A 25,948-nucleotide genomic window follows, 5' to 3' on the forward strand; every position below is an offset into this window, starting at 1 on the left:
TTCCTGGGAAGCAAGAATTTGATTTCATTATAACCCGAAGGATTTTGGCACAACTATACTCAGTAGGGAGAGACATGTGCTCAGGAGACATGGCATGATGGTGCTCTCTGATGGTTAGGGGAGGACCAGGACATATCTGGCTATGATCCCAGGGAATCCAGTCCTGCATTCTCAGCGTGTGGACTAGATGGAGCTTGAAAAGGCCTGCCTTTTCTCCCTACTCCCTTAGGATCTTACAGTGCAGCATTTAAAGGTTCAAAGGAGTTGTAGAGGCCAACTAGACTAATCTTCTGTTTGGGTGTGGGGAGGGCACACTAAGACCCAGAGACAGGAAATGACCTCTTCCAGGAAGCTTGCCCTGATTTCTTCCAACCCCTCAGCTGAAAATGATTTATTCTGTCTCCTGATCTGATAGCACTTAAAGAAGTCAAGTCTTTTTGTAAAGTCCGCCGGTTAAGAGGTGGTTGCTCTCTTGCGTCTGGCTCCCTAGGGCCTTTTCTGCTCTGGTCATTTGCTTAAATGAGATGAAACAACATAGTCCAAAGGTGGAAAGCTGCTGAGGTATTTTTAACATTCAAAGCTTCTTTCTTTCATGGAAGTGCTTGGCCTGACTGCCCCCAAGCCCTGGGTATTTTTGCAGGGTGACTCATGCCTGTTTGGGTGCTGGCACACAGGAAAAGAGGAAAACATTAAAAGATGCTAACACTCTGTAATAGGAAGAATGAAGAATCTCTGTGTGCCCTGGGGGCACACACCATAGACTGACTTGCACAGTTGGGACCATGGAGGAGGACTGTCTTATTCTCCTCCCTCCTGGTGGGCAGTGAAGTTTTATTTCTAGACTCACAGAATGTCACAGTTGAAAGTTCTTAGAATGTAGAATAGAGAATGCCGGGCTAGAAGGCACTTAGAGCATAGAACACAAAATATCAGCTGGGAGAGTTCTTAGGATAGAGAGTGTCAGAATTAGAAGGGATTTTGGAATATAGAGTTTTATATCTTAGAGGATCATTTAGCTGAAAATCCTTCCATTTGGCAGTGATGGAAACTGATATTCAGAGAGGGGAAATATCTTGTTCATTTTGATTTAAATATTGCTCTCTAAACCTGCGTGAACTGATGCAGAGTGAAGTTAGCAGAACCAGGAGGACCATTTATACAGTAAAGACATTTTAAAGATAAAGACTGAAGAACTCTGATCAATGAAGTGTCCAACCTTGATTCCAGTTTGCCCATGAGGAAGCGCGTGCTGTCCACATCAGACAGAGAAGGGATAGACTCAGGGAACCAGTTGAGTCATGTATTTTTTGGACATGAACAAAAAGGGAATTAGTTTTTGATTTACTGTGCGTATAGCTTATGTATTTTATTTTTTGTTTTGTTATATTTAGTTTTTATTTTTCAATTTTGGGGAGGGGAGAAAGGTTTTTTAATCATCAGAAGTAAACTTGAATTAAAAATTGTTCTCAAGCAATATTTACTTATATATCAATATGAAGAAAGTGAGAACAAAGGAAAACTTAAAAGAAAATAAAAAATAAAACTGAACCTTGGTGGGGCAATTTTCCCTTATATTTTCCAGGAGGCTGGGGCTGGCTGGGGCTGGCTGGGGCCCAGGGTATTTAGGAATGCTTCCCTTTCAGCCCAGGACTAGGTTAAGGAATAATCTACGGGTGAAAGAATCTCTAGGAAACCCCTTAACCCTTCTTCCCTACCGAGTGAGCATGGGAGGCAAAAACACAAGAGTTGCTCAAAGTTTGATAAGATGAGAAACAACCTTAGACCTCAGAGGGCATCTGTCCAATTCCCACCCAGTACAGACTGTGAGGACCTCGTACCAGGAGCTGGAAAGGTTCTACCCTCTATTCCTTGCCTCTCCCACACTCCTTACAGATGAAGAACAAAGGTCCAGAGAGGCCACATTTTAATGCCTCAGCATCCTCTTATCTTTAGAATTTAGAAATTAACACTCATTTTCTCTAGGGACAGCCTGGACTTGTTTATTCTCACATATTTAATTGAACTGTTTTACATTTCCACAGTATTTTTTACCCAAAGAGAGGGAGCTGACAATGCCGCTGTCTTCTGCCATAATCAGACCACATTAGGAATATTGGCTCAATTTCTGGGGAGCATGCTTTAGGGAAAATAATGTCAAGAGAAGGGCAGCCGGGCCTTAGAATCATCTTGTGCAAGGTACTGAGGATATTTAGCTTTGAGAAGGAAGAGTCAGGGAAAGGAGACAAAATTGCCATGGTCACAATATTCCCTTATTCATCAGGTGGCCATGGCATAGTAGACTTTCTGTCCAGTCCCTAAGGTCAGAACCAGGCCCAGTGGGGAGGTAGAGGCAAGCAGGTTTCAGTTCAGAATGAGCATGAACCTTCTAACACTCAGAGCTGTCCAACAGTGGCACTGGAACCGCCTTATGTTGTTGCCTTTGATCTGAAGTATCTGTCTCCTCTCTCTCTCTCTCTCTCTCTCTCTCTCTCTCTCTCTCTCTCTCTCTCTCTCTCTCTCTCTCTCTCTGTCTCTCTCTCTCTCTCTCTCATCCAGTAGTAGGTTTCTACTTCAGATTAGGGTTCGAATTGAAGCTGCCATGGTAGCCTGCTGGTTTGTCTGGAAGGGAGAGCCCCAGCCAGCTGCCTTATTGGTTCATTAGCCTCAGAACTGAACAGGGACCAGGAGCTTGTGCCTCTTTTCCTGTGTGCCAGCACCCAGTCTACCACATTCTGTCACCAGCCAGATGCTGGGAGCCACACCTTTGATGAAAAAGAATTTTCTTGAGTACCTGCTGCTCAAAATGCACATAATGCACATTTTGATGTGAAATTTTTGCATCTTTACTGCCAGAGACAATTGAGAACTTAAATTCTTAGTTCTCCTAGAGGATGAATACAGCCTAACTCAGGTAGAGGATTTCATTCCTTACTGTTTCTTCGTTCCCTCAAGGTGGTAGTTTCCTGAACTTCATTCAGTTAGAAATTGCTGGGTTATCTCTGGGGCTGAGTGGTTTGATTTGACTCTACTCCCTCACGTGGTCTTTCTCCCTCTTCTGGCCAGTGGTGGGCTGGTCCCCTGAGTCTCTCTGGTCAGTGAGCTCATTTATTTCCCTAGTGCTCTGTTCTAGTGAGGGCCAAGCCCTCGGGTTTGATCTGTGGTTTATTGCTGATCTGTTCTAGAACCAGCCCCTGCTGCAAGGGCAGAGAAGGAAGGAAGGGTAAACAAAGAATGTGGGCCCAAGAAGGAGCAGGAGCTCTGCGAGGCTTCCAGATAGTGAAGAATTTCAGCTTCACAGTTCAGTTATGGGAATTGGTCCGTTGCTGCAGCTGCCACTGGGAAGACAGGGGTTTGCTGTTGGTCCTTAGGAGGAGAATGTCAGTGTGGCTTCACTGCCCTTCCCGTGTTCTCTAGCACCCTCAGGATCTATTTTGATGGATATGTGACCTCACTGGGGAGGTGGGTACGGTCCCCAATGGTGCTGATTGCAGCCTCTCTGTGAAGGTGTGCCCTCCCACCCAGAAAGTCTCTTGTCCACATTCTCCAGAAATCTTCAAAGGCCTCACTGCGGCGACATGCCCTCCCCCTACCGTGATGAAGACCTTCCTCTTATTCTCTTGGCATTACGTGGATACCTCTGGAACAGCCATTGAACTGGCCGTGGCTCGGTAGTGCTGGCTTTCTTGGTAGTACAGAAATGACTGTTGAATCATGATCTGGCAGGCCGGACACAACAACAACTAACATTTATGCTGAACGTTTTTCCCCCCAAGCACTTTCTATATATGATCCTTGGGAGGTGGGTGCTATTATTGTCCCCATGTTACAGATGGGGAAACTGAGGCCCAGCAGGAGGAAACGACTCACCGGACCTCACGCAATGAGCTCTTTGACGGGTGCGGGACCTAAGAGCTCCTGCTTCCCCAGGCCTCGGAGTCTCGTCCTGCCTCGCCACCCCACTCAGCCGGGTTCTCTGGGCCAGGTCCTAGACTTGCTCCCCACTTTTCTAGTGATAAAGGTGTGCCCAGCATCATGAATTCAATTCATTAAACATTTATGGGGTCATGGATTGATAGAGTTCAGAGAGGTAATTAATGCAATTCAAATTAATTACTTCATTTAATTTAAACTCTACTACTTTTCCTCCTTATCTCTACCTATTGAAGTTCTCAGTCAGTTAGCAAGTACTTATTAAGCACCGTTAGGCGCTGCAGATACAAATACAAAAGTTGCCAACAATGATCTTTCTTCAGGGGTCCAGCTCTGGTGCCACATCCTCCAGGAAATCTTTCCTATCTCCCCTTAGGCTTTGGAGATGGAAATAGCCCCATAGAGATCCAGCCCCCTTATTTTACAGATGAAACCAAAAGGCCAAGAGAGCTGGGAATCTGCACCGGGTCCCTTAAAGGAGGGGAGCTGGGATTAAAACAATCAGGCTTTTTTCTTTCTGGCACTTAGAGCCAAGAAATCTCTTCGTCTTCTGATTTTCCCATTGCGCTTTTTACAAAATATAAATTTTTATGGATGTCTCTTGTTTTTTTACTTTACCAAAATTACCCTCAGTATCCCTTCTCCCCTCTCCTCCCCTCCCAGAAAGCCATCTTGTAGCAAACAATATTTTTTAAAGATTCCCCCCCTCCCCTGTGGGGAAAATAATCAGTAGGTGGGAAAAGTCTGATGAAAATATGCACAAGGTGCCACACCCCAGGACCTCTTACTCTGCAAAGGCCTGGGCCCAGGGTTTGTTTTCCTACCTTTTCTTTGGGGCTCATGGTGGGTGGAAGCAAACATTTATTAAGTGCCTCCTATGTGCCCGGCACTGTGCCAAGCACCTTACAAGTGTTATCTCATGTGATCCTCACAACCACCCTGGGCAGTAAAGAGTATTGTTATCTTCTTTTTACAGTTGCGAAAACTGAGACTGACAGAAGGTAAGTGATTCATGTAGGGCATACCGCTAGTAAATGTCTGATTTGAACCCAGAGCTTCCTTTCTCCAGGCTTTATGCTTGGTCATCCTTTGGGCTCTGATGGCTCAGAGAGAGTATAAATCCCAGTTGTTGCTGTTTTGGCCAGAAACCCATAAGCTCTTCCCCGCCCAGATTGGTTTGGTTGGTTGGTTGGTTGGTTTTTTTACTAGGTAAGAGAGGCCATTCTTTGCCTCTTTTCTTACCTAGCCTTAATCACTGAGTGGGTGTTGTAGGCAAACTGAGACCTGGGAAAGACCTTAGCTTAAAAGGCCAAGGTCTCCCACTGTGTTGGGGCCATCCCCAGGCATCCTGATCTATATCTGGCCACTGGACCCAGATGGCTCCAGAGGAGAAAGTGAGGCTGGTGACCTTGCACAGCCCTGCCTCACTTAGATCCAGTTCATTTGCAAGTCATGGCATCGTCCTCCTGACATCCTGATCTTCTTCCAGAACGGAAGGACAAGCAACAATAATACCTCTGTCTAGGTCCCGTGGAGCCACACTTTCACACTTTGTTACTATTTTGCAACGTTCACTTTTGATTTTTTTTTGTGATTCTATTTTAATTGTTGTGCTCATTGTATATATAATTTTCTTGACTCTGCATCGCATGTAGTTCTTTTTTATATGCTCTTATCATATTCATCATTTCTTATAGCACAGGAATATTCCATTACATTCTTATATCACAGTTTTTTTTGCCACTCCACAGTTGATGAGCAACTACTTTGTTTCCAGTTCTTTGCTGTGATAAAAATTTTGGTGTGTATGGGAACTTTCCTCTTATCCATAGCCTTGTTGGAGCATAAGTGGAATCTCTAGGTCAAAGGATATAGATCATGGTTCATAATGTGTATAATGGTTGTGTTGGTTCTCAGCTCCACCAACAATGTGCTAGTGTGCCTATCTTCCCATGACCCCTCCAACATTTACTGTTCCCATCTTTTGTCTCTATGCCAGTTTGCAGGGTGTGAGATAAAATTTCAAGGTTGTTTCGATGTGCATTTTTCTTATCATTAGTGACTTTTAGAGCATCATTTCTTGTTCTTATGTATCGTTTCCAATTCTTCTTTTGAGAATCCTACAGAATTTTAAGTGGTCCTCTCCTTTGCTCCTTGCACGTTCTGTCTTGTGTCTTAGTTATTTTTGTACCTGTCCTATTCCTCCTACCAGACTGGGTGGGCACTGTCATTTTTTTTTTATGTTTTGTCTCCCCAGCACCAAGAATAGGGCTTTGGTGCTTAATAAGTGTTTGTTAGTAAATTGAATTGACCCAATGTTGTACACTAACCATTGCCCTTCAGTTTGCTGTTTGTTGCCTTTAAAAAGAGAGAGAGCCATGAGACCATAGAGCTGGCAGATTCCTTAGAGATCATCTGCTGTAACTAATTCATCTCACGGGACGAGGGAAGCAGAACCTAGACGTGTGAAAGTGACTTATCTGAGCTTAAAGAGATATTAATAGCTGGGTCAGGATTTGAACTCAGATCTTCTAGTTCCAATTCTAGTCATTGTGGTAATAACCATTGCGCTTTAGCCACTGACTCAAAAACACATGCTTTTCACTCCTGCTTCATTCCTCCCTCCCCCACTTTGGAGTCATCGCAAGTTAAAGCAAATCAATGGAGTCCTTTTCAGATCCTCCTGGCCCAGGTATTGTGTGAACCAAAGGGTTTCCTGGAAACAGTCATTTTCTGTGGTTGTTCTGAGACCCGAGGTCTGAGGGGTCACAGATTTTGGTTGAAAGCCATTTGTAACCAGATAACTGGATTGGCATCTCCTCTGAAAGCAGCGTTTTCCTGGACTCTGGGCCCCGCTCCAGCCCTACGTGAAGGGCAGAGAGGAAGCGCCCCTCAAGGGAGGTGTCTGCATGGAAAGCAGATTTGTACAAAGAGAACTGGATGTGGAGGCACAGACTCTCCAGGTGGGGAGACTGTCTAGCCCAGCCTGTGCCTGAGCAGGAGCCTTCTCTGCTGTCTCTGTCTGGACCTCCGAGGAGGAGGAGATGCCTGCTCCCTCCAGAGTCAGCCCCTTCCCTTTGGGAAGCTTCTTATCTGTTCCCGTAGAGCCTAGTTTTGTCTCTCTGAATCACCTCTTTCTTGGTTCTGCCCTCTGAGGCAAAGCCAAGCCAGTGGAATTCCTTGTCTATGTGAAAACTTGAATCCAGTGATTGGTCTCCCCCTGCCCTTCTCCAGGATCAACATCAACAAAGAAGGCGCTCTGGTATGGGGGTAGCAAGCTGTTCTTGGAGCCAGGAAGACCTGAGTTCAAGTCACTCTGTTTCTGACTTACTGTGGCTGTGGAACTCTGAGCCAATCCCTTCTCCTTTGGGTGCTCTCTCTGGGCAAGCCTCGAAGACTTTCAAGGTATAGAGAGCAGCTGTATCTTCCCTGAAGTGAGGAAGCCCGAGGATGAGTGGGTAGCGGGGAGGGAGACAGCAAAGGAGGCACATTCTGGATCGTGACAGAGAGTGGGCTGAAGGGTCACACTTTTCATCTGTCACATGATGGAGCAGATGGCAGCCCTCTGAGATTCTTTTCAGCCCCAGATCAAAGAAACTAAGAAATTTTCATTTACCTTGGTACACACAGCATGGATTAGGTCATACCTAGACCGTGAGCTTCCTGAAGGCAAGAACTGAGGCTTTGTTTTTGATTCTCCTGAGGTGCTGAGTGCAAGGATCTGCCCAGAGATGGTGGTGATCAATGTTGTTGAGTGAATGAAAAAGCAGTGTGTCTTATGGAGATTTTAAAAGACTCAATTCAATTCAGTGAACATTGTTGAGTACCTACTATGTGTCCAGCACTGCTAGATACTGGAGGTACAATGGCAGAAACCAGGCTGGAGTTCATGGTGGGCACATGACCCGTCCAAAGCCACAGAGCGGGAAGAAGAACCCAGGTCCTCTGCAAATGCAGAGCAAACATGCTCCCCTAGGGAATGAGCCCCCCCCCAAACCCACAGCTTTCTCTCTTGCGTATTATATTGCACATTGCTATGTTTTGATAGTGAGCTGTGCCTTAATCACTTGGTCCCGCAGAAGTTGAGCTGGAAATGAAAGGAAGTAGAAAAGAAGCGGGTTTCAGGTCTTTAAATGCATATAGGTCCTGTGGTCAGCTGCCCTGTTATCCCCCAAGTGACTTCTGGCCTCCTTCCTCCCTTGTTCACTGTGAAGCACATGCTGCGCCAGCCAGGTCTGATCATGCCATGGGGGAGCTGGCAAGGCCTCGACAGCTTGTCTGGTCCAAACCCTTCATTTGGCAGAGGAGGACATGGAAGCCTATCCCCAGGTCTTTCTGAAGGCAAGGACTGTCTTTCTTTTTGTCCTAGCCCAAGGCCTGACGTGTGCAAAGTACTTAACAAATGCTTGTTGGATTGGATCTGGAACAGTGAGTTCACAGGTCACCTAGTAGATGTTGTCAAAGCCTTGCTCACTGTGAGAGGACTCTTTAATAATAGGAATTAGAGTAGGAAGACCTCCAAGAACGTCTAGGGGGAGCAGCCTGGTCCAGCCGGAGGAGTGCTGCCTGGCTTTCAGTCCTACTGCTGGTGCTTCCTACCTGCATGAGGGTAGGCAGCTGTAATCTCCCAGAACTTCAGTTTCTTCCTCTAAGACATGGGAGTTGTTCTGGATGGCTTCAGGGGTCTCTTCCAGCTGGAGGTCTGTGATCCTGGTCTATTCCTGTCATCTTACAGCAGAGCTGAGCCTCATTGAGAGCAGGTGAGTTGGCTAAGGGGACGTAGCATGAAATAGCGGGGCCAGGATTCGAATTATTTCCCCTGACTTCCAATGCCATGATTCCCCTGGGAGGGCTGTCCAAGGGGGAAGAGCTGCCTCCACGGATTGAACCTCCCTGGGGAGGCTCAGATGGAGAGAGTCCGGATGACCCCACACCAGGGACATTGTATTCTCTAAGGATGCGTGGTACTGGTGACCACCCCCTGTGCCAGTCAGCGATTGCTATCTGAGTCTTTAGTTTGCCATAAAAGCATCTACACCAGTCTCCTCTCTTGTTGGGGCAGTTTTCCTTCCTAACTTTTTTCCAGGAAGGCCTGATGAATTGAAACAAATAAAGATGCCGTTGGGTCGGCAGACTTGCCCACTGGCAGCAGGAATACATTCCATTAGGCACCTGACACCCACTTGGGGTTCATCTTGTTTACTTGGCCTTTCTTTAAGAAGTGAAACCTCAGTTGTTGGGAACTTCTCAGAAGACCAGAGGATGAGGATTTGTGGGGCAGCCAGTCACCTCTGACTACGGGAAATGACGCTGGTAGTGAAACCCAGGCATGAGTCCGTGATGGGTCGAGGACCTGAACTTGGACTAAACCGAGGGGCTAAATGGGAAAAATGTATGGGACTTAGAGATGCAGGTTTGGGTCCCATTTTTGATACCCAGCCTGGACAAAGTAGACAGCCCTCTGAACCTCAACTTACCAATCTGTAGAATGGAGCCTATGAATGTCGTATCTGCCACACAGGCTGAAATGATGTCATGTATGTCAGGAGCTTTCTAACCCTTTCCAGAACTCTAGAAATGTCAACTCTTACTTTTTTTGGAGTTCACAGGCTTGGGTTCAGATTCTTGCTTCCTGTGTTCCCTCGTTGCATGGCCTTGGCAAGTAATTTCTTGTCACTCTGGCCCTTAGTTTCCTTCTCTGTAAACCTGGGATACTAGCAGTTAGACTCTGTCTGCCTCTCAAGATGTGCCCGCATCAGCACATCAAGTCAGAGCCCTGGATTTATGCGGCTAACTGTCAAGATGCAGACCCCACCCCCTCAGCACCAGCTGTCTTCATACAGCCAGAGAACTTAGGATATAGGATATGCGGCGCTTGGGGAGTCCTGCAAATACAGACCAGAGAAGCATCTTCAAGGGCAATAGAGGGCTGCTCTGAGAGGCACAAGCACTCAGGGGGGTCCGCGTGACCCTGGATAAATCACTTGGCTTTTCTAAGCCTCGTCTTCTTCATCTGTAGAAAGGAGATAATAGCGGCACCCACCCCACAGAATTACACCCATCAGATGACATAAATCAGATGCTTTGCAGACCCTCTAGCACTACATGAACGTCAGCTGTTCTAGAACCTGAGATGTTGGAGCTGGAAGCCCCTTCAGGCTGACAGAGATGGAGAAGAGTGCCCATTCCAGTTCTTGACGAGATTCCAGCCGAGAGAGCAGAAGTGACCACACAAAGGCGCATAGTGAGTCAGCGGCCAGCTCAGATCGAGAACCCTGACCTCCTGACTCCCAGGCCATCATCACTCTTCCCTGTTACGCTCCCTCCGCATTCTTCTGTGCCCCATTTTGTGTTTCGATGATTGTAATCAAGTCACAGTGGATGATGTGGCATGAATCTGTCTGTAGTCGTCACATTGGGATATGTGAAATGTCCATGAATCCCCCATGGGAATAATTAAAAAAAAAGTCCAGCCTGGAATGCAAACAGGCTTGGGCTGTTTACTGGTAGGGGGAGAACAGCCTTGTGAAATGTGGCCAGCTGGGTTATGTAATTGCAGTGAAAATGGCTTCAGCTTTCAAAGCTTGTTTTTGCTCTGCTGCTGTGCTGGGGGCTATTGTTCCAAGGCCAAATATACTTGCCTCTGCTGGGTTGGGGGGAATGCTAGCCTGGATCCCAGATCTTAGATCAGAGAACTTCCAGCCAACTTGAATTGCAAAGACCGTCTGTCTGTTGTCCCCTGCATCGGTGGCCTTCCTTTCTGTCTTACTCTTTGTTTCCTCTCTAGATCTAACTCTGTTCCCCATCCCAAACTCCCACTGAGAGTGGGAGTAACTTCAGAGGCCATACAGTTATAGGGCTGACCATGTTCCACCCCCAACTCAGAAATAATCAATGGAATGTCATTCTCTAGACTGAGGTGCAGACTTCTTAGTTACATAGTCATGGCCCTCCACAGTCTGACTCCACTCTACCTTTCTGAACTCATTTTATATGGTTTCCCTTTACATACCCTCCAGAATACCCTGGAACTAGACTCTAACTCTTTCCTAACTTGGCTTTTAACCCTTCCTCCCTGTTCCCTTGTACACATACTCGAATGTCTGGAGACACTGGCCTTCTGTCTGGCCCCCCGCACCAACACCCCGTCTTTTGACTCAGGACATTTTTACTGGCTGTCTTCTGTGCCTGGGATTCTCTTCCTCCTCATCCTCATCTCTGCCTCTTGGCCTCCCTGGCTTTTTTCAAGGCTTCATTAAAATCCCACCTACCGCTAGAGGCTAGTCCATTTTCCCCCTTAATGCTAGGAACTTCCTTCTGAGATTATCTCCCTCCTATACTGTGTATATTTGTTTGTATATAGTTTTTTCATGTCCCTCACTTCCCCCCATTAGAATGAAACTCCTGGAGGATAGGACTCTTTTTGTCTTTCTTTGTATCAGTAGTGCTTAGTATAGTATGTGGCACATAAATTTGTAATAAATAGTTGTTGACTGAGTGACTGAAGTCCACATCCTGTCACCCATCTCTGTGCCTCTGTACAAACTGCCCTCTATGCTTTGCTTATATTTCTTCCTCACCTTAGTTTAACTCCAGAGATCATCTCGGTTGCCACCTCCTAGGTAGTTCCCTTCAGTTTTTATTGCTCCCTTCTTCCTAAAATTGCTGTTCATTACTTAACTGTGATCAGTGACTTATTTGCAGAACGCACCAAGCTAGGAAGAATCTGGAATACATTGTCTGGCAGCCTCAAGATCCATAGGAGGGACAGGAAGAACTTAACCTGGAGAAGAGTTAGCTCAGGGGGAGATGACCGTGTTTGAAGGGCTGTCACTCTAAAGAGTGGCCTTGGAGGGCAGAGCTGACAAGCAGAAATAGTGGAGTGTGTGTGTGTGTCACACCCCACCACCACCCCACTGCCCCCACAGAAAGGAGGAAGTAATAAGCATTTATATGGCACCTACTGTGTGCCAGAGGCCAGCTAGGTTATAGAAAAACTTTCCTACCAGCCAGAGCTATTCAGATGTGAAATGGATTTCCCTGGAAGGTAATGGGTTCTCCCTCACCAGAAGTCTTCTTGCAAAGGCTGGAGAGCCTCTTTTAGGGATCTCACAGAAAGGATTTCTGTTTAGTTGATAGTTGGTCTCCATGATGGCAGAGGTCCCTTCCAATTCTGATGTTAGCTGGTCAGTCAGTGAAAGTACCTACTATGTGCCAGGAGATAGAAATAGAAGCAAAAGATAGTCCCTGAGCTCAGAGGCTCCCTATCTAATGAGGCAGGCAACAAGCAAACAAATATGTACAAACAAGTTCTGTTTTTTATTTTAATTTAATAAATGGGAAATAACTGAAGAGTGAAGGCAGTGGCATTAGGAGGGGTTGAGTTGGGACCCACCTTTTTTAGCCTGTTCCTCAGCTAACTAGTCTATTGAATTTGGGGGAATTTGAATAATAATCATATTGTTGGTAGACTTTTCTATGGCACTGCATGGTTTATGAAAGTGCCTTCCGTACACTTCCTAATTTGACCCTTAATAACCCTGTGGGGTATTGTATGGGAGAGGAGAATGACTGATTGATCTGTCTGTAGTAATGCACCTAGTAGTCCAAGGCCAAGAATTGAATCTAGCTCTTCCTCTTCAAATAAGAATTGGGTGAGATGGTCTCTGAGCTCTCCTTCCATTCCTAAGATTCTTTGATTCCTTTGCTTCGGGTAAGCCTAGGACTCTTCTGCCTCCAGCACGGTCACCTCGAGTTTCTGGGACTGAACGGTGGCAGGTGGGGGGAGCTTTGCTCAGTTTAGGCCACATGGAGGTTGGCACCACTGGGGAATGGTGGGAGGGAAGAGAAGTCATTGCTGGAAGTGAAGAGGTAAAAGGTTGAGAGGTGCTGGACACCCCAAAATATTGACGCACCGGGTCCTGCCGAAAGAATTCGACTCAAGCCTTCTCAGCCAAGGGAAAAGACAAAGTTTATTAGGGATTCACCATAATGGGCTGTCTTAAGAAATCCCCCCCCCCTTTGTGATGCCTGTTTCCACAAGCGGGCCAGATTCAACCTACTGAATTAGATTGAATCTGAGCACCTTCATGGAGGCAAGATGGAGATTATATACACAAAGATTGTAGGAGGGATTGAGGGGTCATCTGGGGTGACTAGAGGAGGGGTTTAGGAAGGGTCTTGAGGGGAAGTCCAAGGAGGGCAAGGTGAGGTAATGGGATTAAGGGTAGGAAGTAGCCAAACAATAGAGGGCAAGGTTTAGGTAGAGATTTGGGCCTAATGATAATGTGAGGCTTGTGGCCTTAGGGGAAGGCCAGATCCAGTTGGAAGATTCAAGGACAGTTCAAGGGGGCTCCCAGAGACTGTATTCCAGATTCAAGGGGGTTCCCAGAGACTGTGCCCTCATCAGAAGTGTCTTGCCAGACTTATTGATGCCAGTCATGGGATGGCAGGGTAAAGCTGGCTGAGAGGGTGCTCTAGGGCTCTGACACTGGATGGACTGTTAGGAGGGTAGAGAAACACTCTATTTCAATCCTGTGGGGTGAAGATGAAAGACATTTATTTGTGGTGTAAAGAGCATTGGTCTTAAAGTCAGGAGACCAAGTTTGAGTCCCAGCTCTGATGCAGGCTGTTTGTATGACCCTAGGCAAGTCACTCTAGGGCTCAGTTTCCTCATAGGTAAAATGGAGATAATAAACATGTTCCCTACCTCAAGGGTGTTGTTGGGGAGGGAGGTGAAGTAGAGGCAAGCATCTTGAGCCCTGTAGATTTGGGAAACTGGAAGAGGCAGAGTAGCGGCCAGAACGCCAGCCTTGGAGTCAGGGAGGCCTGTGCGTAAATTCAGCCTCAAGGCAGATGTGTGGGGGAGATTTTGAGTTAGTTACTTACAAAGTTTGCTTCATAGAGTTGGTGAGAATCTCAGATGAGTAATAGATGTAAATTGCTTTGTAGAATCTGGAGGGCTGTGCCAGGGATTCCTGCATGGGGCGGGAGGTTGGATCAGATGCCTTCTGACGTGTCTTCTAGCTCCAATTCCAGCATTCTAAGTTCCATCCCATCCACCCCACCTTTGGCTTGCTGCAGACTGCCTTCCCTGCAGGGGTGGCCTTAGAGTCTGGAAGGAGGAGCTGGATACCGTCAGCAGCACCAGCATGCGGTAGATAGTAGACACGTCTCTACTCAGAATCAGAGATCTGTAGAGCCAGAGATCAACTAATGCTCTGTGGTTAGGATTGGGGGAGGGAGGGTGTCCCTCAGACCAGCAGAGCATCTAGCAATTTCCCAGAAAGATTCGGGCTTGTGACAGAGCGTGGGCTCAGTGCAAATTGATGGGGAGGTCAGAAAACCCGATGAGCAGCTAGTTGGGGGCTTTACTCCTCCTCTGGCTACAGAGTCCGTGTTTTGCAGCTTGTTCTTGCTCTCCCCTCGCCCTCAGCACCAGTCCCCTGATACTTGATGGCAGAAGAGGACAACTAGGAGGAGGGGAGGGGGATGGGAAACCATGTCCGAAGAGGATCGGGGAAGGAGTTCGGCTGTGTGACCTAGTAAAGAGAAGAAGTTGAGGATGCCCTTTGACGGTTGAAGGGCTGTCATGTGTAAGAGGGAACAGACTTGTTCTGTATGGCTCTGCAAGGCATCAGGTGGAGAAATGTGGGGAAATTACCAGGAGACATGGTAACTTGCCCTGTGTTGAAAAAAATGTGATTTCTTCTTAGGACGAGGAGGCCTGGAAGCTCTTTTTGTATCGTCATGGTCCTTTGTGTGGCCATCATGGCAGTTAAAGATGGCATTGTTTGTCAAACCTAAGATCAGATGTGAACTACTCTGTTTATCATTTAAAGCCCTTCCCAGCCTAACCCCAACTACCTGCCTTTCCATTAGACGTTGCTGCCTCTCTCGCACAGGCTCTCTGATCTAGCCCAACTGGCCTTCTGTCCATTTCTCACTCACAGGGCTCCCATCTCTTGCCTCCATGCCTGCTGCTCCCCAGGTCTGGGGTACACTCCCTCCTTGCTCTCACCTCATAGACTCCTGATTCTTTCCCCATTGATCCTAAAGTAAAAGAAGCAGCCTGTCACTGGGCTTGTCCTTGAAACCGCCCCAGCTTGGTAGAGCCTGGCAGAGCTTGCCTCCCCCTTGACTGGTCTTCAGGGAACCAGGGTCACCTCCATACCACAGTGAGACATCAGAGGAGCACACCAGTGCAGCTGCTTTTTTTTTTCCTACCTTGAGAAAAAGAAGAGGTTCCTCTTAGATAAGTTAATGTTTTTTATATAATGTTTTGCTGAATAGGAGGTCACATTGGATTGTAGGAAGCTGCATGTGGTGGTTGCAGTTATCCCAAGCAGTCTCCCGGATGCAGTATGCTGTCCACATAGGGTCTGTCCTTCAAATGAGGTCTTTTTGAGAGGGGGGAAGTGCAAACAAGCTTATAGCTATACCCCCCCCCCCCAAAAAAAAAATTGTAAAAAATTGTTCTGGTAGATCTGTGATTTCCAGTGGTGACCCACCGGTGCTTTTTCATCCGTGTGATTCTTATCCATGTCTTTCCATAAATGAGCTACACTGGAGGCTCTTACTCTTGGTCTTTTGATTTTTTCAAATATTTCATGGGCCAGTGAGGTACTACTCGGGCTCTTAGGATTCCTCACCACCTCGTCTGGTCGGGATATTTATTGTATGCCAGGACCTGTGGTAGGGATTCAGAAACAGAAACAAAGTGGTCTCTGCCCTTGAGAAGCTTGTGAATGTGATGTGCAGTTGGATGGACAGCCCCCAGACCTGATCCATTAGTGTTGATCTCTGTCCTGAGCAGGCACTGACAGTGGATAACAAGCTGGATCCAGAACCAAGTAGGAAGAAGAGAATGAATGGGATTGAATTTGAGAAATTGTCTAATGCCTTCAGTAATCCCTGAAAGACAAGTCCCAGCTTATTGACATCAGTATTCTTCCAGGATTGCTCTGTGTCTGGGAATCATAGAACACAATCTGTGAAAAATGAAATTCGCAAGTTGGCCCAAAGGACAGTGGAGAGACACATGAAGGTCATGATTCATGTGCAACATACTGTCAACCAAGAATCATACCCAAGAAATGGCAATAAAACATATCAATAGGAGGCACCAGACTGGGAAAGAACAAGGGCCAGTCACAGAGGAACAACCTGCATGTGCTCTCTGTTGGTCCTTCTGTGTTTGTGTCATATCCAGAAAAGGACACCCAACATAACAGGTACCCACTGGAGGATTGTCGGGAAGACGTGAACAAGTGTTACCCTGGCTGAGATTATCTATCCACTAAAGGCAATGCCCACGTTGATGAGATCATAGATTCTTCAAAGCATTCAAATGGAAGCCACTGTTCTGGAACAGCCTAAATTTAGACCCATCTTTTTTGCTTCTTCCCTGACAAAACCTCACCCTACAGCTGAGATTGCCTATTGCTTTGAGTCCTTCACTACTTCATGAGACAGAATGGAAAACTGCTTTTAAAAGCGGGATAGTAGCAAGTCCTACTATTGTGATATGTTCAACCAAGTAAGCAATTATTGGAATGAAGAGAGCAGGGTTAATTGCCAGCTGCTTCTTTGGCTTTCATAAATGAGGACCAGGTTTGGTTGATATCCTTGAGAAGTTCTCTGTCCTGTTTGTTCTCCAGTTGGCATAATAATAATAATGATAATAAAAAGAAGAAACAAAAGCTGGACAATACCAGCTTTACTCTGTACCTTTGGACCTATGAAATGAACTATAACAGATTTGGAAAGTACCTTAAGAAAAAGCTTTGCCATATTAACAAAACAGAGCCCATCATCCTTTACTGAAAAGGAGGAGGATTGATAGACTTGCGTAGAGCACAATAGAAAGGTAGAAAACTTCGTGAAACTTTTGGAATAAGGAGCCTTCAGAAGATGAGTTGGTAACCTAATGCTTTTACTTACCTTCAAAAAGCAGTTATTTTCTCAACTATGCAGTAGTCCACAGGATATGGAATAGAAAAGAATATTAGCAGGATAGTGACTTGCCCCAAGACTGTTTCTGTCTGAAATAGAAAAAGGGATGAAAAAAAGATTAAAAGTTTTAAAAAATTAAAGATGAAAAAACTTTAAAGATTTTTTAAAATAAATTTTTTAAATGTAACACTTTTTTTAAAATTTAAAAAGATTAAGTATTAAAGATTTTTCTCATCCCATTAAAAAGGATGAGAAAAATGCTGATAACAACAATAAAAAATAAATTCCCATTTCCATAGCACTTTAAGGTTTGCAAAAGCACTTCCCTCTAGATGCCTCTCTGGAGTTAGGTCATGAATGTGTTATCTCTGTTTTAATAGGGTAGGAAGTAGGTTCAGAGAGGTGAGGTGATTTGTGCACAGCTACCCAACAGCAAATAACAACTGACTTCCAAGTTGGCAAAGCATTTTTTTTTACTGACTATCTCAGTTGTTCTTCATATCTCTCTAATGTAGGTAGCTTTATTACCCCCATTTTATAGATAAGGAAGCTGAGGCTACAAGAGTCTAATCACTTGGCCATAATGACACAACTAGTGTCGTAAGTCCTGTAATCCATTTCAGTGATGCCCTGCTACAGACACACAGCTATCCTTCCCAACGGTCTGGGCTCTGTACTCACCCAAGGGGCTGTCACACTTGCCAGGATCTTTCTTGAATCATAGAATCCTGGAATTAGACAGGACCTTGGGTCAGAGAGTTTCTAGTCTAATGCATTGCCAGAACTGGACCCTTTACTAAAGCATCTCCAGCAGTGATCATCCCACCTGGACTCAGATGTTCTTGGTGATACGGAAACTGTTGAGAGGACTTGATTCATATTTAGGAACCGCAATTATTAGGAAGTTTTCCCTTATTTTTTTAGCTGAAATCTGCTCTCTATAAACTTTAAAAAAAAATTTTTTTTTGACCTTAGCAGTCATCAACAGAAACAAACATTTTAGGATGCAGAAAAGAATAGTAAAGGTGATGATTCTAAAATTTTTAATTTCTCATATGCTTTTTAAAAGTGTATTAAATTTAACAAAGCAGTAACAAAATCACCCCATTTGTGTTACTTTCTGAACTTCTTTTTGTTTTCTTCAGTGTGTTTTAAAATATCTTACTGGTTTTCTTCTCTTTGTTTTTAAAATGTTTTGCATTTCTCTCTCTCTTGCTACAAACTAATTCTACCCTCCCCAGATAATGCTCCCTTATACCATGTGAGTATAGTGAAGCCCCAAAAAAGGTAACCTAATGATCATATCTGCAAATTGATAGCCCATTCTGTACCTCCGCTCCTCACTTCTGCCAAGCGGGAAGAGTGATGCCTTGTTATCGTCTTTTAAATCCATGGTCTGAGTATTGAGGTCTCTCAGGAGTGTTATCCCTTACATGTTAACGTCAACGTGTCCATTGTCCTCGTTCTGACCATTTTCCTCTGTCTCAGTTCATACAACTCTTCTCAGGTTTCTCTGAATCTGCTGCAGTCACTTCTTCCACCACGGTCAGTCAGTAAACATTTAAGTGCCTCCTCTGGCCAGACACTGCCATCTTTGAGCACATTCTTTTACCACAAGTTTTTCAGCCATTCTCCAATCAATAGACCCCTATTTTGTTTCCATTTCTTCATTACTATAAACAGTCTTGCTCCGGGTCATCCTTGTACTTACTGATCTTTCACTTCCTTGGGGTATCTGCCTAGTGGGACTTGCTCTGGGTCACAGGATATCGACATCTTAATGACTTTGGGGTGTGATTCCAAATGGCTCTTCAGAGTGGTTGGGCCTTCTCACCTCCGTCAGCTCTTGGGCACCTCACACTGTTCTGCTTGTGTCTTTGTGACTCCGGCTCATAGCACCGTGCCTGGCACACAGTGGACGCTTACTGATAGATTGACTGGTTCTGATTCTTTCCTGTGGCAGTGAAGTCGCACAGTAGATAGAACACCAGGCCTGAAGTCAGAAAATCATGAGTTCACCTCTGATCTCTCACTAGCTGTGTGACCCGAAGCGAGTCACTTTAATCTCTGCTTCAGTTTACTCGTCTGTAGAAAAAGGATAAAAGTAACACCTACCTCCTAGGGTTGTTGTGAGGATCAAGTAATAAAATAATCATAAAGCGCTCAGCACAGTGCCGGGCAAATAGGAAGCATTGTATAAATGTCAGTTACCACTGCTCGTACTGTTACTACTGCTCTGGGGCCAGGCAGAACAAAGCTTGTATTGCTTACCCGTGAAAGCCTTTCAGATCTCTCCTACAGCTAACATCTTGAGTTCCTTCACTGTCCTGATTTTCCTTCCCCAAATGTAGAATGCGGGCACTCCTTCCATGCCAGAGAGAAACTTCTCTGGTTAACGTTTAACTTAACCATTAACTTCCTGAGTCTGTAAGAAGATAAGGAGTTTGGTTGTAACAGGCAAGATTTCAGCTGATTTTAAGGAAAGACTCCCCAATCTTGTGGATGATTACTAAACACAGGAAAGCCTTCTCAGAAATGAGTCCTGTTCTGCCTCTAACTTGTCCTGTAACTCTGCTTAAGTCACTTCCCTTCCCTAGGCCTTTGTGAGGGGAGCTAGAGTTCATTGCTTCTGATACCCTCTCCTCCTTAAAGATTTTCATTCTGTGACTGTGGAGTTTCATTCCTTTGAATTGTTTTAAAAATATAAGGTTGATTTCTGATGGCCTGGGTCATTTGTAGCTTCAGAACTTGTGGGTGTTGGTACTCGACGTTTCTTAGACTTTGGGGAGGATAAGAGACCTCTGTGGACTATCTAATAAAAACACAAAATGCCATTTCCATGGGGCTTCCATGTTTACAAAGCGTTTTCCTCACAACCATCCTTTGAGGTAGGAAGTCTAAGTATCATTTTATTTATTCATTTTATGAATGACTTACCTGAAGTAAAATCCTAGATGTTAAGTGACTTGCTGGTAGATGCCAGCACCAAACCCTGAATGCAGGGATCTTGACTCTAGGACCAGTGTTCTTTCCTCTGTGCCCTGCTACCAAAGGCCATCTACCCTAGAGCATATTCCCAAATGCCAGCCCCCCAAAATAGGAAGATTATTTCCATTTCAGATAAGATATCATTGAAGGGCTTCCCGGTCTTGCCTTTAAGTCATTTATTCATCTGGGAAACAGTACTCTGGACCTTATCATAGACGTTGATATTATCAGCCTCGGAATCCCTGGCCTCCTTGGACCTTCCTGGAGGCCCCCAGGCAAAAACTGGCTGGGTACTTGTCAGTTCTCATGTAGAAGGGGTCTTTTTCATACATAGATTGAACTAGGTGGTCTCTGAGGTCCCTCCCAACTCCAAAACTGTGATTCTGTCAGGAAAAGGATCCTGAGAACTGGGTTCTGAGCAGCCCTGGTCTTTGTGGTCCGAGAACTCTTTCTTAGCTGTCCCAGAAGGCCTGGGGAAGAGGATGACTCCTTCCCATCCCCCAGGCAGAAGCCACTGTGACAGCTGGCCTCCTTGAGTTCTCGGACGGCCAGCCCTCCTGACGGGAAGACAGACGTCTCTTGTGGCAGCCTGCCAGAGGAAGAAAAAAACTCAAGGTTTTTTTTTTTTCCCCTTTGCTACCCCTTTATTGGCTACAGCAGAAGCAGCAGCTGCAGCAGAGTTGCAGGGCAGGCCCTGGCCTGGCACTGAGCTTGAACCTGAAGGGGTTTGTGCTTTCTGACTGTTTCTCATCTTCAGAGCTTTATGGAGTGATGGGAATGGAGAGGAGGGTAACCCACAGCCTGCTTGCAGCTTTCTCAGCTTGGACCAAGGTAATGTGGTTACCTCCCTGAGCCCTAGCTCTGGCCATACTGTCCTTGCTCACAAGAAGATGGAGGAAAACTGAGACCATCCCACAAAAACTGCACCACATTCAATGGGGCTGTGTTTAATGGGATGGATAGCTTTTGGTGCAGGGAAAGGAAGTTTGGCAAAGTTTCCTGGATGGTACTTTAGGAGACATTCGTTAGGTGGTCTTTGTTCCACCGGCCCTAGCTGTCCTGGCCAATCCCAGGGGGCCTCCGCAATGCTGATCCAGCCGACTTCCTGACTTCAGTATTCTGAAAGACATCTACCTTTAGTTTGGGTCCGAATGGGGGTTTTTCCTAATCACTTCTTCCTGGGCTTCATTCTTAGCATTTGCCCTCATGTGTGCATCCGTTGCAGAGGTGATCTGAGGGAGTGGAAAGAGTACTAGACTTAGAGGCAAAAGTCCTGGTGGGTTCAAGCCTGCCAACTTCAGCTTCGCCTGGACATCTGGCCACGGGCAAGGGCTGGGTGGCCTGGCAGTAGGCAGATGCTACCTGCAAAGTTAGGAGGGGCGCTTTGGGTCAGCGCCTACAGGATGTGGTCATGCATCTAAGTACTGACTTCTACAAAGAGGGAGAGAAATGTTTGGCTATCCAGGAACAGTGTACTCTAGTGCGAAGAGTACTGGCTCTGGATTCAAATGTCACCTCTGCTATGTTTTACCCATGTAACTTTGAGCAAATCACTTAACTTCTCTGGATCTGTTTCCTCATCCGTAAAGCGAGACATTTGAACGAGAAGGTCTTTGGGGTTTCTTCTAGGTCTTATGACCTCTCTGTACTTATTTTAGTCATTTATAAAATAAAGATAATAATACTCTTCCTACCTCATGGGCTTACTGTAGGGAATGCAATGCACAGTAGAATAGAAGCTTCTTGAGGACAGGAATGTGCTTTGTTTCTGGATCCCTAATGCTTTGCACACAGTAGGTACATAATAGTTTTATTCGAATTGAGGGCGTCACTTTTTAATTGTAAAGAAGCGTTATAAAGAAGGGCTTCTCCTTAATCTAATTTTGATTTGGAATGCCATGTGCCTTGTTTTCTTTGCCTAAAGCCAACTTGACATGGGTTTTTGCCTGGAGATTTTTGAGCCCGTCCAAAGGAGTCAATTATCAAATCAGTATGGGGAAGTGAGAAAGGAACAAGCAATTGTCAGAAGACTACTATGTGCCTGGCACTTGGCAAATATTATCCCATTTGATGCTCTCAGCGATCCTGGGGGGAAGGTGTTGCTATCATTCCCATTTTACCCAGGAGAAAGCGGAGGCAGGCCAACGTTGAACAACTGGCGGAGGGTCACACAGCTGGATTTAAATTCGGGTCTTCCTGACTCAGCTCCCAGTGCTCTTTCCACTGGGTGGGCCACCAAGCTGCCCAGGGAAGAACTTAGTAACAATTTGAGCCATGCAGAAATGGAGGTGTTGATTTTATAGTCAGTATTGGTGCCAAGGCTGGATTTCCCCTCTTTGGGGATGTGATAAAGGGTGTTCTGGCTTCAGATAGGGTTATTCCAGCTGCTTGCAGAGATCTCTTCCAATCTTGGTACTCCACGATTCCAAGGACCTTCCTCCACGCTCCCACTTTGAAGCTTCCTTGGAATAGGACAATATGGCTAAGGGTGGGGCCCTGCATGGGCCCAGCCCCAGAAAAGTAGAATGACTCACCTGTGAGAACCATTGTATTATGAGGGGAAGAGTGGTACAGCGCTCTCATTTTACAGAGGAGTGAAAGGTCTGAATTTGAATTACCTAACTTCCCTATTTCAGTCAGTCAGCGAGCATCCAGGAAGGGCCCACTCTGTACCGGGCACCGTGCTAAGTGCTGGGGATACAAAGAAAGGCAAAGAGCAGTCCCTGACGACTAGGAGATCACAGTCTGACAGGGAAAGACAGCTTCCGAACAACTATACACAGAATAAATTGGGGATCATCTTGGGGGAAGGCACAAAAATTTAAGGAGGACTGAGAGCAGCTTCTTGCCGCAGGTGGTACTTCAGTTGAGATTTGATGGAAATTACTATCAACTTACTTCTTTGATGGCTTCAGACAAGTCATTTCCCCTCTCTGGGTCTCAGCTTCCATCTCTGTAAAACAACAGAGTAAAACCAGCTAGGTAGTGCAGTGGATAGAGCGCCGGGCCTGGAGTCAGGAAGACTTGAGTTCCAGTCTAGCCTCAGACACTTGCCAGCTGTGTGACCCTGGGCAAGTCACTTAGTCCTGTTTGCTTCTTCTCTTCATCGGTAAAATAAGCTGGAGAAGGCATCACTTTTCCAAGAAAACCCCCCAAAGGGGTTATGAAGCAAAATGACTAAGCAACAACAAGACCATATAATCCCTTTCATTTCAAAGACTCTAGACTTGGAGAATTCAGATTGGGACCTGGGCATGTGGGGCTAGTCTCCTGCTGCCCACACTAGACAAATGTCCCTTTTGTCACTGAGTCATTCCCTTTTTGGCAAAGGGCAGAAGCAAGATGCCCTGGGTGAAGCTTGACCTAGACTTTCATTATCACATTTGTCTAGAACAGGAGTGGAGAACCTGTGGCCTCAAGGCCACATGTGGCCCTCTAGGTCCTCAAGTGCCACCCTTTGACTGAATCCAACAAATCCCCTCAATAAAAAGATTTGTTCTGTAAAACTTGGACTCTGTCAAAAGGCCGCACCGAGGGACCCCAAAGGCCATGCGTGGCCTTGAGGCTACAGGTTCTCCACCCATGGTCTAGAAAGTGACTTCAGAATTAGCAGCAGCCCAGGTGCTTCCTGCCTTCACCAAGCGATTAGACAGGTGATCTGATTTGAAGGAAGGATTTAAAAAGATCGACATCCACAGAGACTTGGAGAGGCTAGCTAGGTAGTCAGACTTGTTCCTGTGTTTGTGGTTTGGTGAGAGAAGGGATGGTACTGAGAGAATGGGGGTGGTCCTTGTGGGATGTCAGAGCTGGGGCTTGTAGGTAGCTTTTGAATCCCTGAATGTTCAAGGCAGAGTGGCCTTAAAGGACATATCTAGTCCATACACCTAAAGAAACTGAGGTTATTGTAAGAGGAAGCATGGGGAGCAGTGTGTGTGTCACGGCAGGAGCTTTGGACTTGGCAGTATAGGTCAGGAGTCCAGGGCATGCTCTGACACTTAATTACCGAATCACCTCTGAGAAGGTACTTTGTTTGCTCAGCTACAAAATACCTGTTTCTTAAGATCCCTTTCCAACATTAGAATTCTCTGATTTCATGTGACTAGCCCAGGGTCACACAATAAGTTAGTAGTATCTGTCAGGATTGAGTCTTGAGATTTCTGAATCACAGTCTCTTCTGAATCACTGCCTCTTAAAATCCGTGTTTTAATATTTGTCTTCTGTCAGTCTCATTTTTTAAAAGATAGTCCTATCTTCCACAGCCACAGCCACACACACACCCACACACACCCCCCACCCCGCCCTCCACACACACACTCCGAAGGGCCAAAGCCTGGGGGCTTTGCCTACCTGAGAGAGAAAAGTAGGTAACTGGAGGCTTCATTTCTGTCCCACGTGAAATCAAAGCCCATTGAAGAGGTCATCTTTGTTTACAGCGTCTCGGCAGCTCAATTACACCACATACAGTAATTCTCATCACACTGCCGGTAATTTCACTGACTTACCAAGCAGACATCATTTCCTGAAAGTCAGCCCTGGTCTTAGAGGAAGTAAGCTCTGAGGCTCCATGACTAAACAGCCTATGCAAATCTCCCGTGCTTGTGGGAGAGCCGCCTCATCTCTGTCCCCTCCCAGCCAGGGCTGCCACCTCAGGCTCCTGGCTCTCCTTGCCAGTTTGCTCTCTGCTGGTTGCTTGGGCCCTTGGCATCTGAAGGCTGCTCCTTCTGCTGCTGATGTTGCTGCTGCTGTCATGAATGTATCCTTCTCCCTGCTTGGTTGTGAAAGGGGAGCCTGTCCTGTGGGCTATTCTGAGCTCAGTGTCCTTGTAGCATGGCCCAGATGCAGTTTTGGCTACAGTTCTCAGCCCTTGACCAGGTAATCCTGCGCGTGCTCCCATCTCTGTGCCTGTGCCTTGTTGAACTTGGATAATAGAGCCCAGATCAGAGTTCAGTTTCTAGGACTAGGCTATTGGCTAGCAAGGCATTTTGGTGAAGCTGGGGGGGGGGTAGGGGGGCTGCGAAGGTGTAATGGTACTGCACTTAAGGCTTATAGGGGCTCCTAGGCAATCCTGTTGTGTATTAGATGACATGGATTCTACATCTGGCTCTTGCTTTACAGCTCTGTACAAATCACTTTCCCTTTCAGTGCCTCAGTTTCTACGTCTTTTTACTAAAATGAGGTAATGGAGGTAGTGGTTTCTAAGGTTCTTTGTTCTATGTTCTAAGGTCCCTTCTAGTTCTGACTTCCTATTCTGTGAGTCTCCCCACCCCCACTTTTAAACCCCTTTGATTAATGGCATTACCCTTGAACCAGTTCTTCAGAAAAGATTGTCTGGGGTTTGCAGGAGCTCAAGGAGACATTGAAGAACTGAGAACTTTTGTTGGACCAAGTGTGTTTGGACTTGTAAGGACGCTGCCTGGGGTAGTTGAAAGCAAGATAACCGGGCTCTCACTATGCCATGCTGCTCCATTTCTTAGATCCAGTGGGCTAGTTATGTGGCCTAAGATAAATTGCTTTCCTTCTCTAGGTCTAGCTTTCTCATCTGCACCAAATAAGGATAATAAGCCTGTGTACACAGAATCATAACTCTGAAGCTGGAAGGGACCATAGAGGCCATCTCCTCCAACCCCTTCATTTTACAGATGAAGAAAAGGAGGTTCAGAGAGATTGACTTGGCTGAGGGCATAAAGGGAATTCAGATCCTTTGCCTCTAGAGCTAGCATGTACTTTCTACCAGACCATGCTCTTGCCTATGGCACAGAACTTTTGTGAGGATCAAATTGGGCTTTTTGAAAGCACTTTATAAATTATGAAGAGCTTCCTATAATGCTTCAGCATCCTCACATTCATTCGCATGCCCATCATTCCTACCATCTCCAGTTGCAGCTCTTCCATGAGTTCGTAGGTCTTTGAGAGTTGTTGTGGCTTCTTTTCCTTACAGCCTTCCTGGTGATGAGCCCTTTTGTACTTAGTGTGGCTAGATCTCATCTCCTAGACTATCTAGCTGGGCCCATGATCTCTCTGAAGGTTGCCTTGTAGAACCACAGGATCACCTCCAACCCAAGGGAAAGAAGCACAG

At 45.9% G+C, this 25,948-nt stretch overlaps 1 protein-coding gene across 2 annotated transcripts in view; it reads left to right on the forward strand.

Moving 5' to 3' along the window:
* The window catches only part of SBNO2 (strawberry notch homolog 2), a 227,421-nt gene that overhangs the window by 127,530 nt on the left and 73,943 nt on the right, over positions 1–25,948 (forward strand). The window contains exon 1 of one of the 2 annotated variants that reach the window (XM_036735146.1): positions 24,696–24,744. The exons of the other annotated variant lie outside the window; for it this stretch is intronic. Within the exon in view, the coding sequence (XP_036591041.1) occupies positions 24,700–24,744 (45 nt within the window). The 5' untranslated portion in view covers positions 24,696–24,699. Of the gene's footprint in view, positions 1–24,695; positions 24,745–25,948 lie in introns of those variants that run through there. 2 annotated transcript variants of the gene reach the window in all.

Source organism: Trichosurus vulpecula, chromosome 1 (genome assembly GCF_011100635.1).
Source record: "Trichosurus vulpecula isolate mTriVul1 chromosome 1, mTriVul1.pri, whole genome shotgun sequence".
NCBI lineage: Eukaryota > Metazoa > Chordata > Mammalia > Diprotodontia > Phalangeridae > Trichosurus > Trichosurus vulpecula.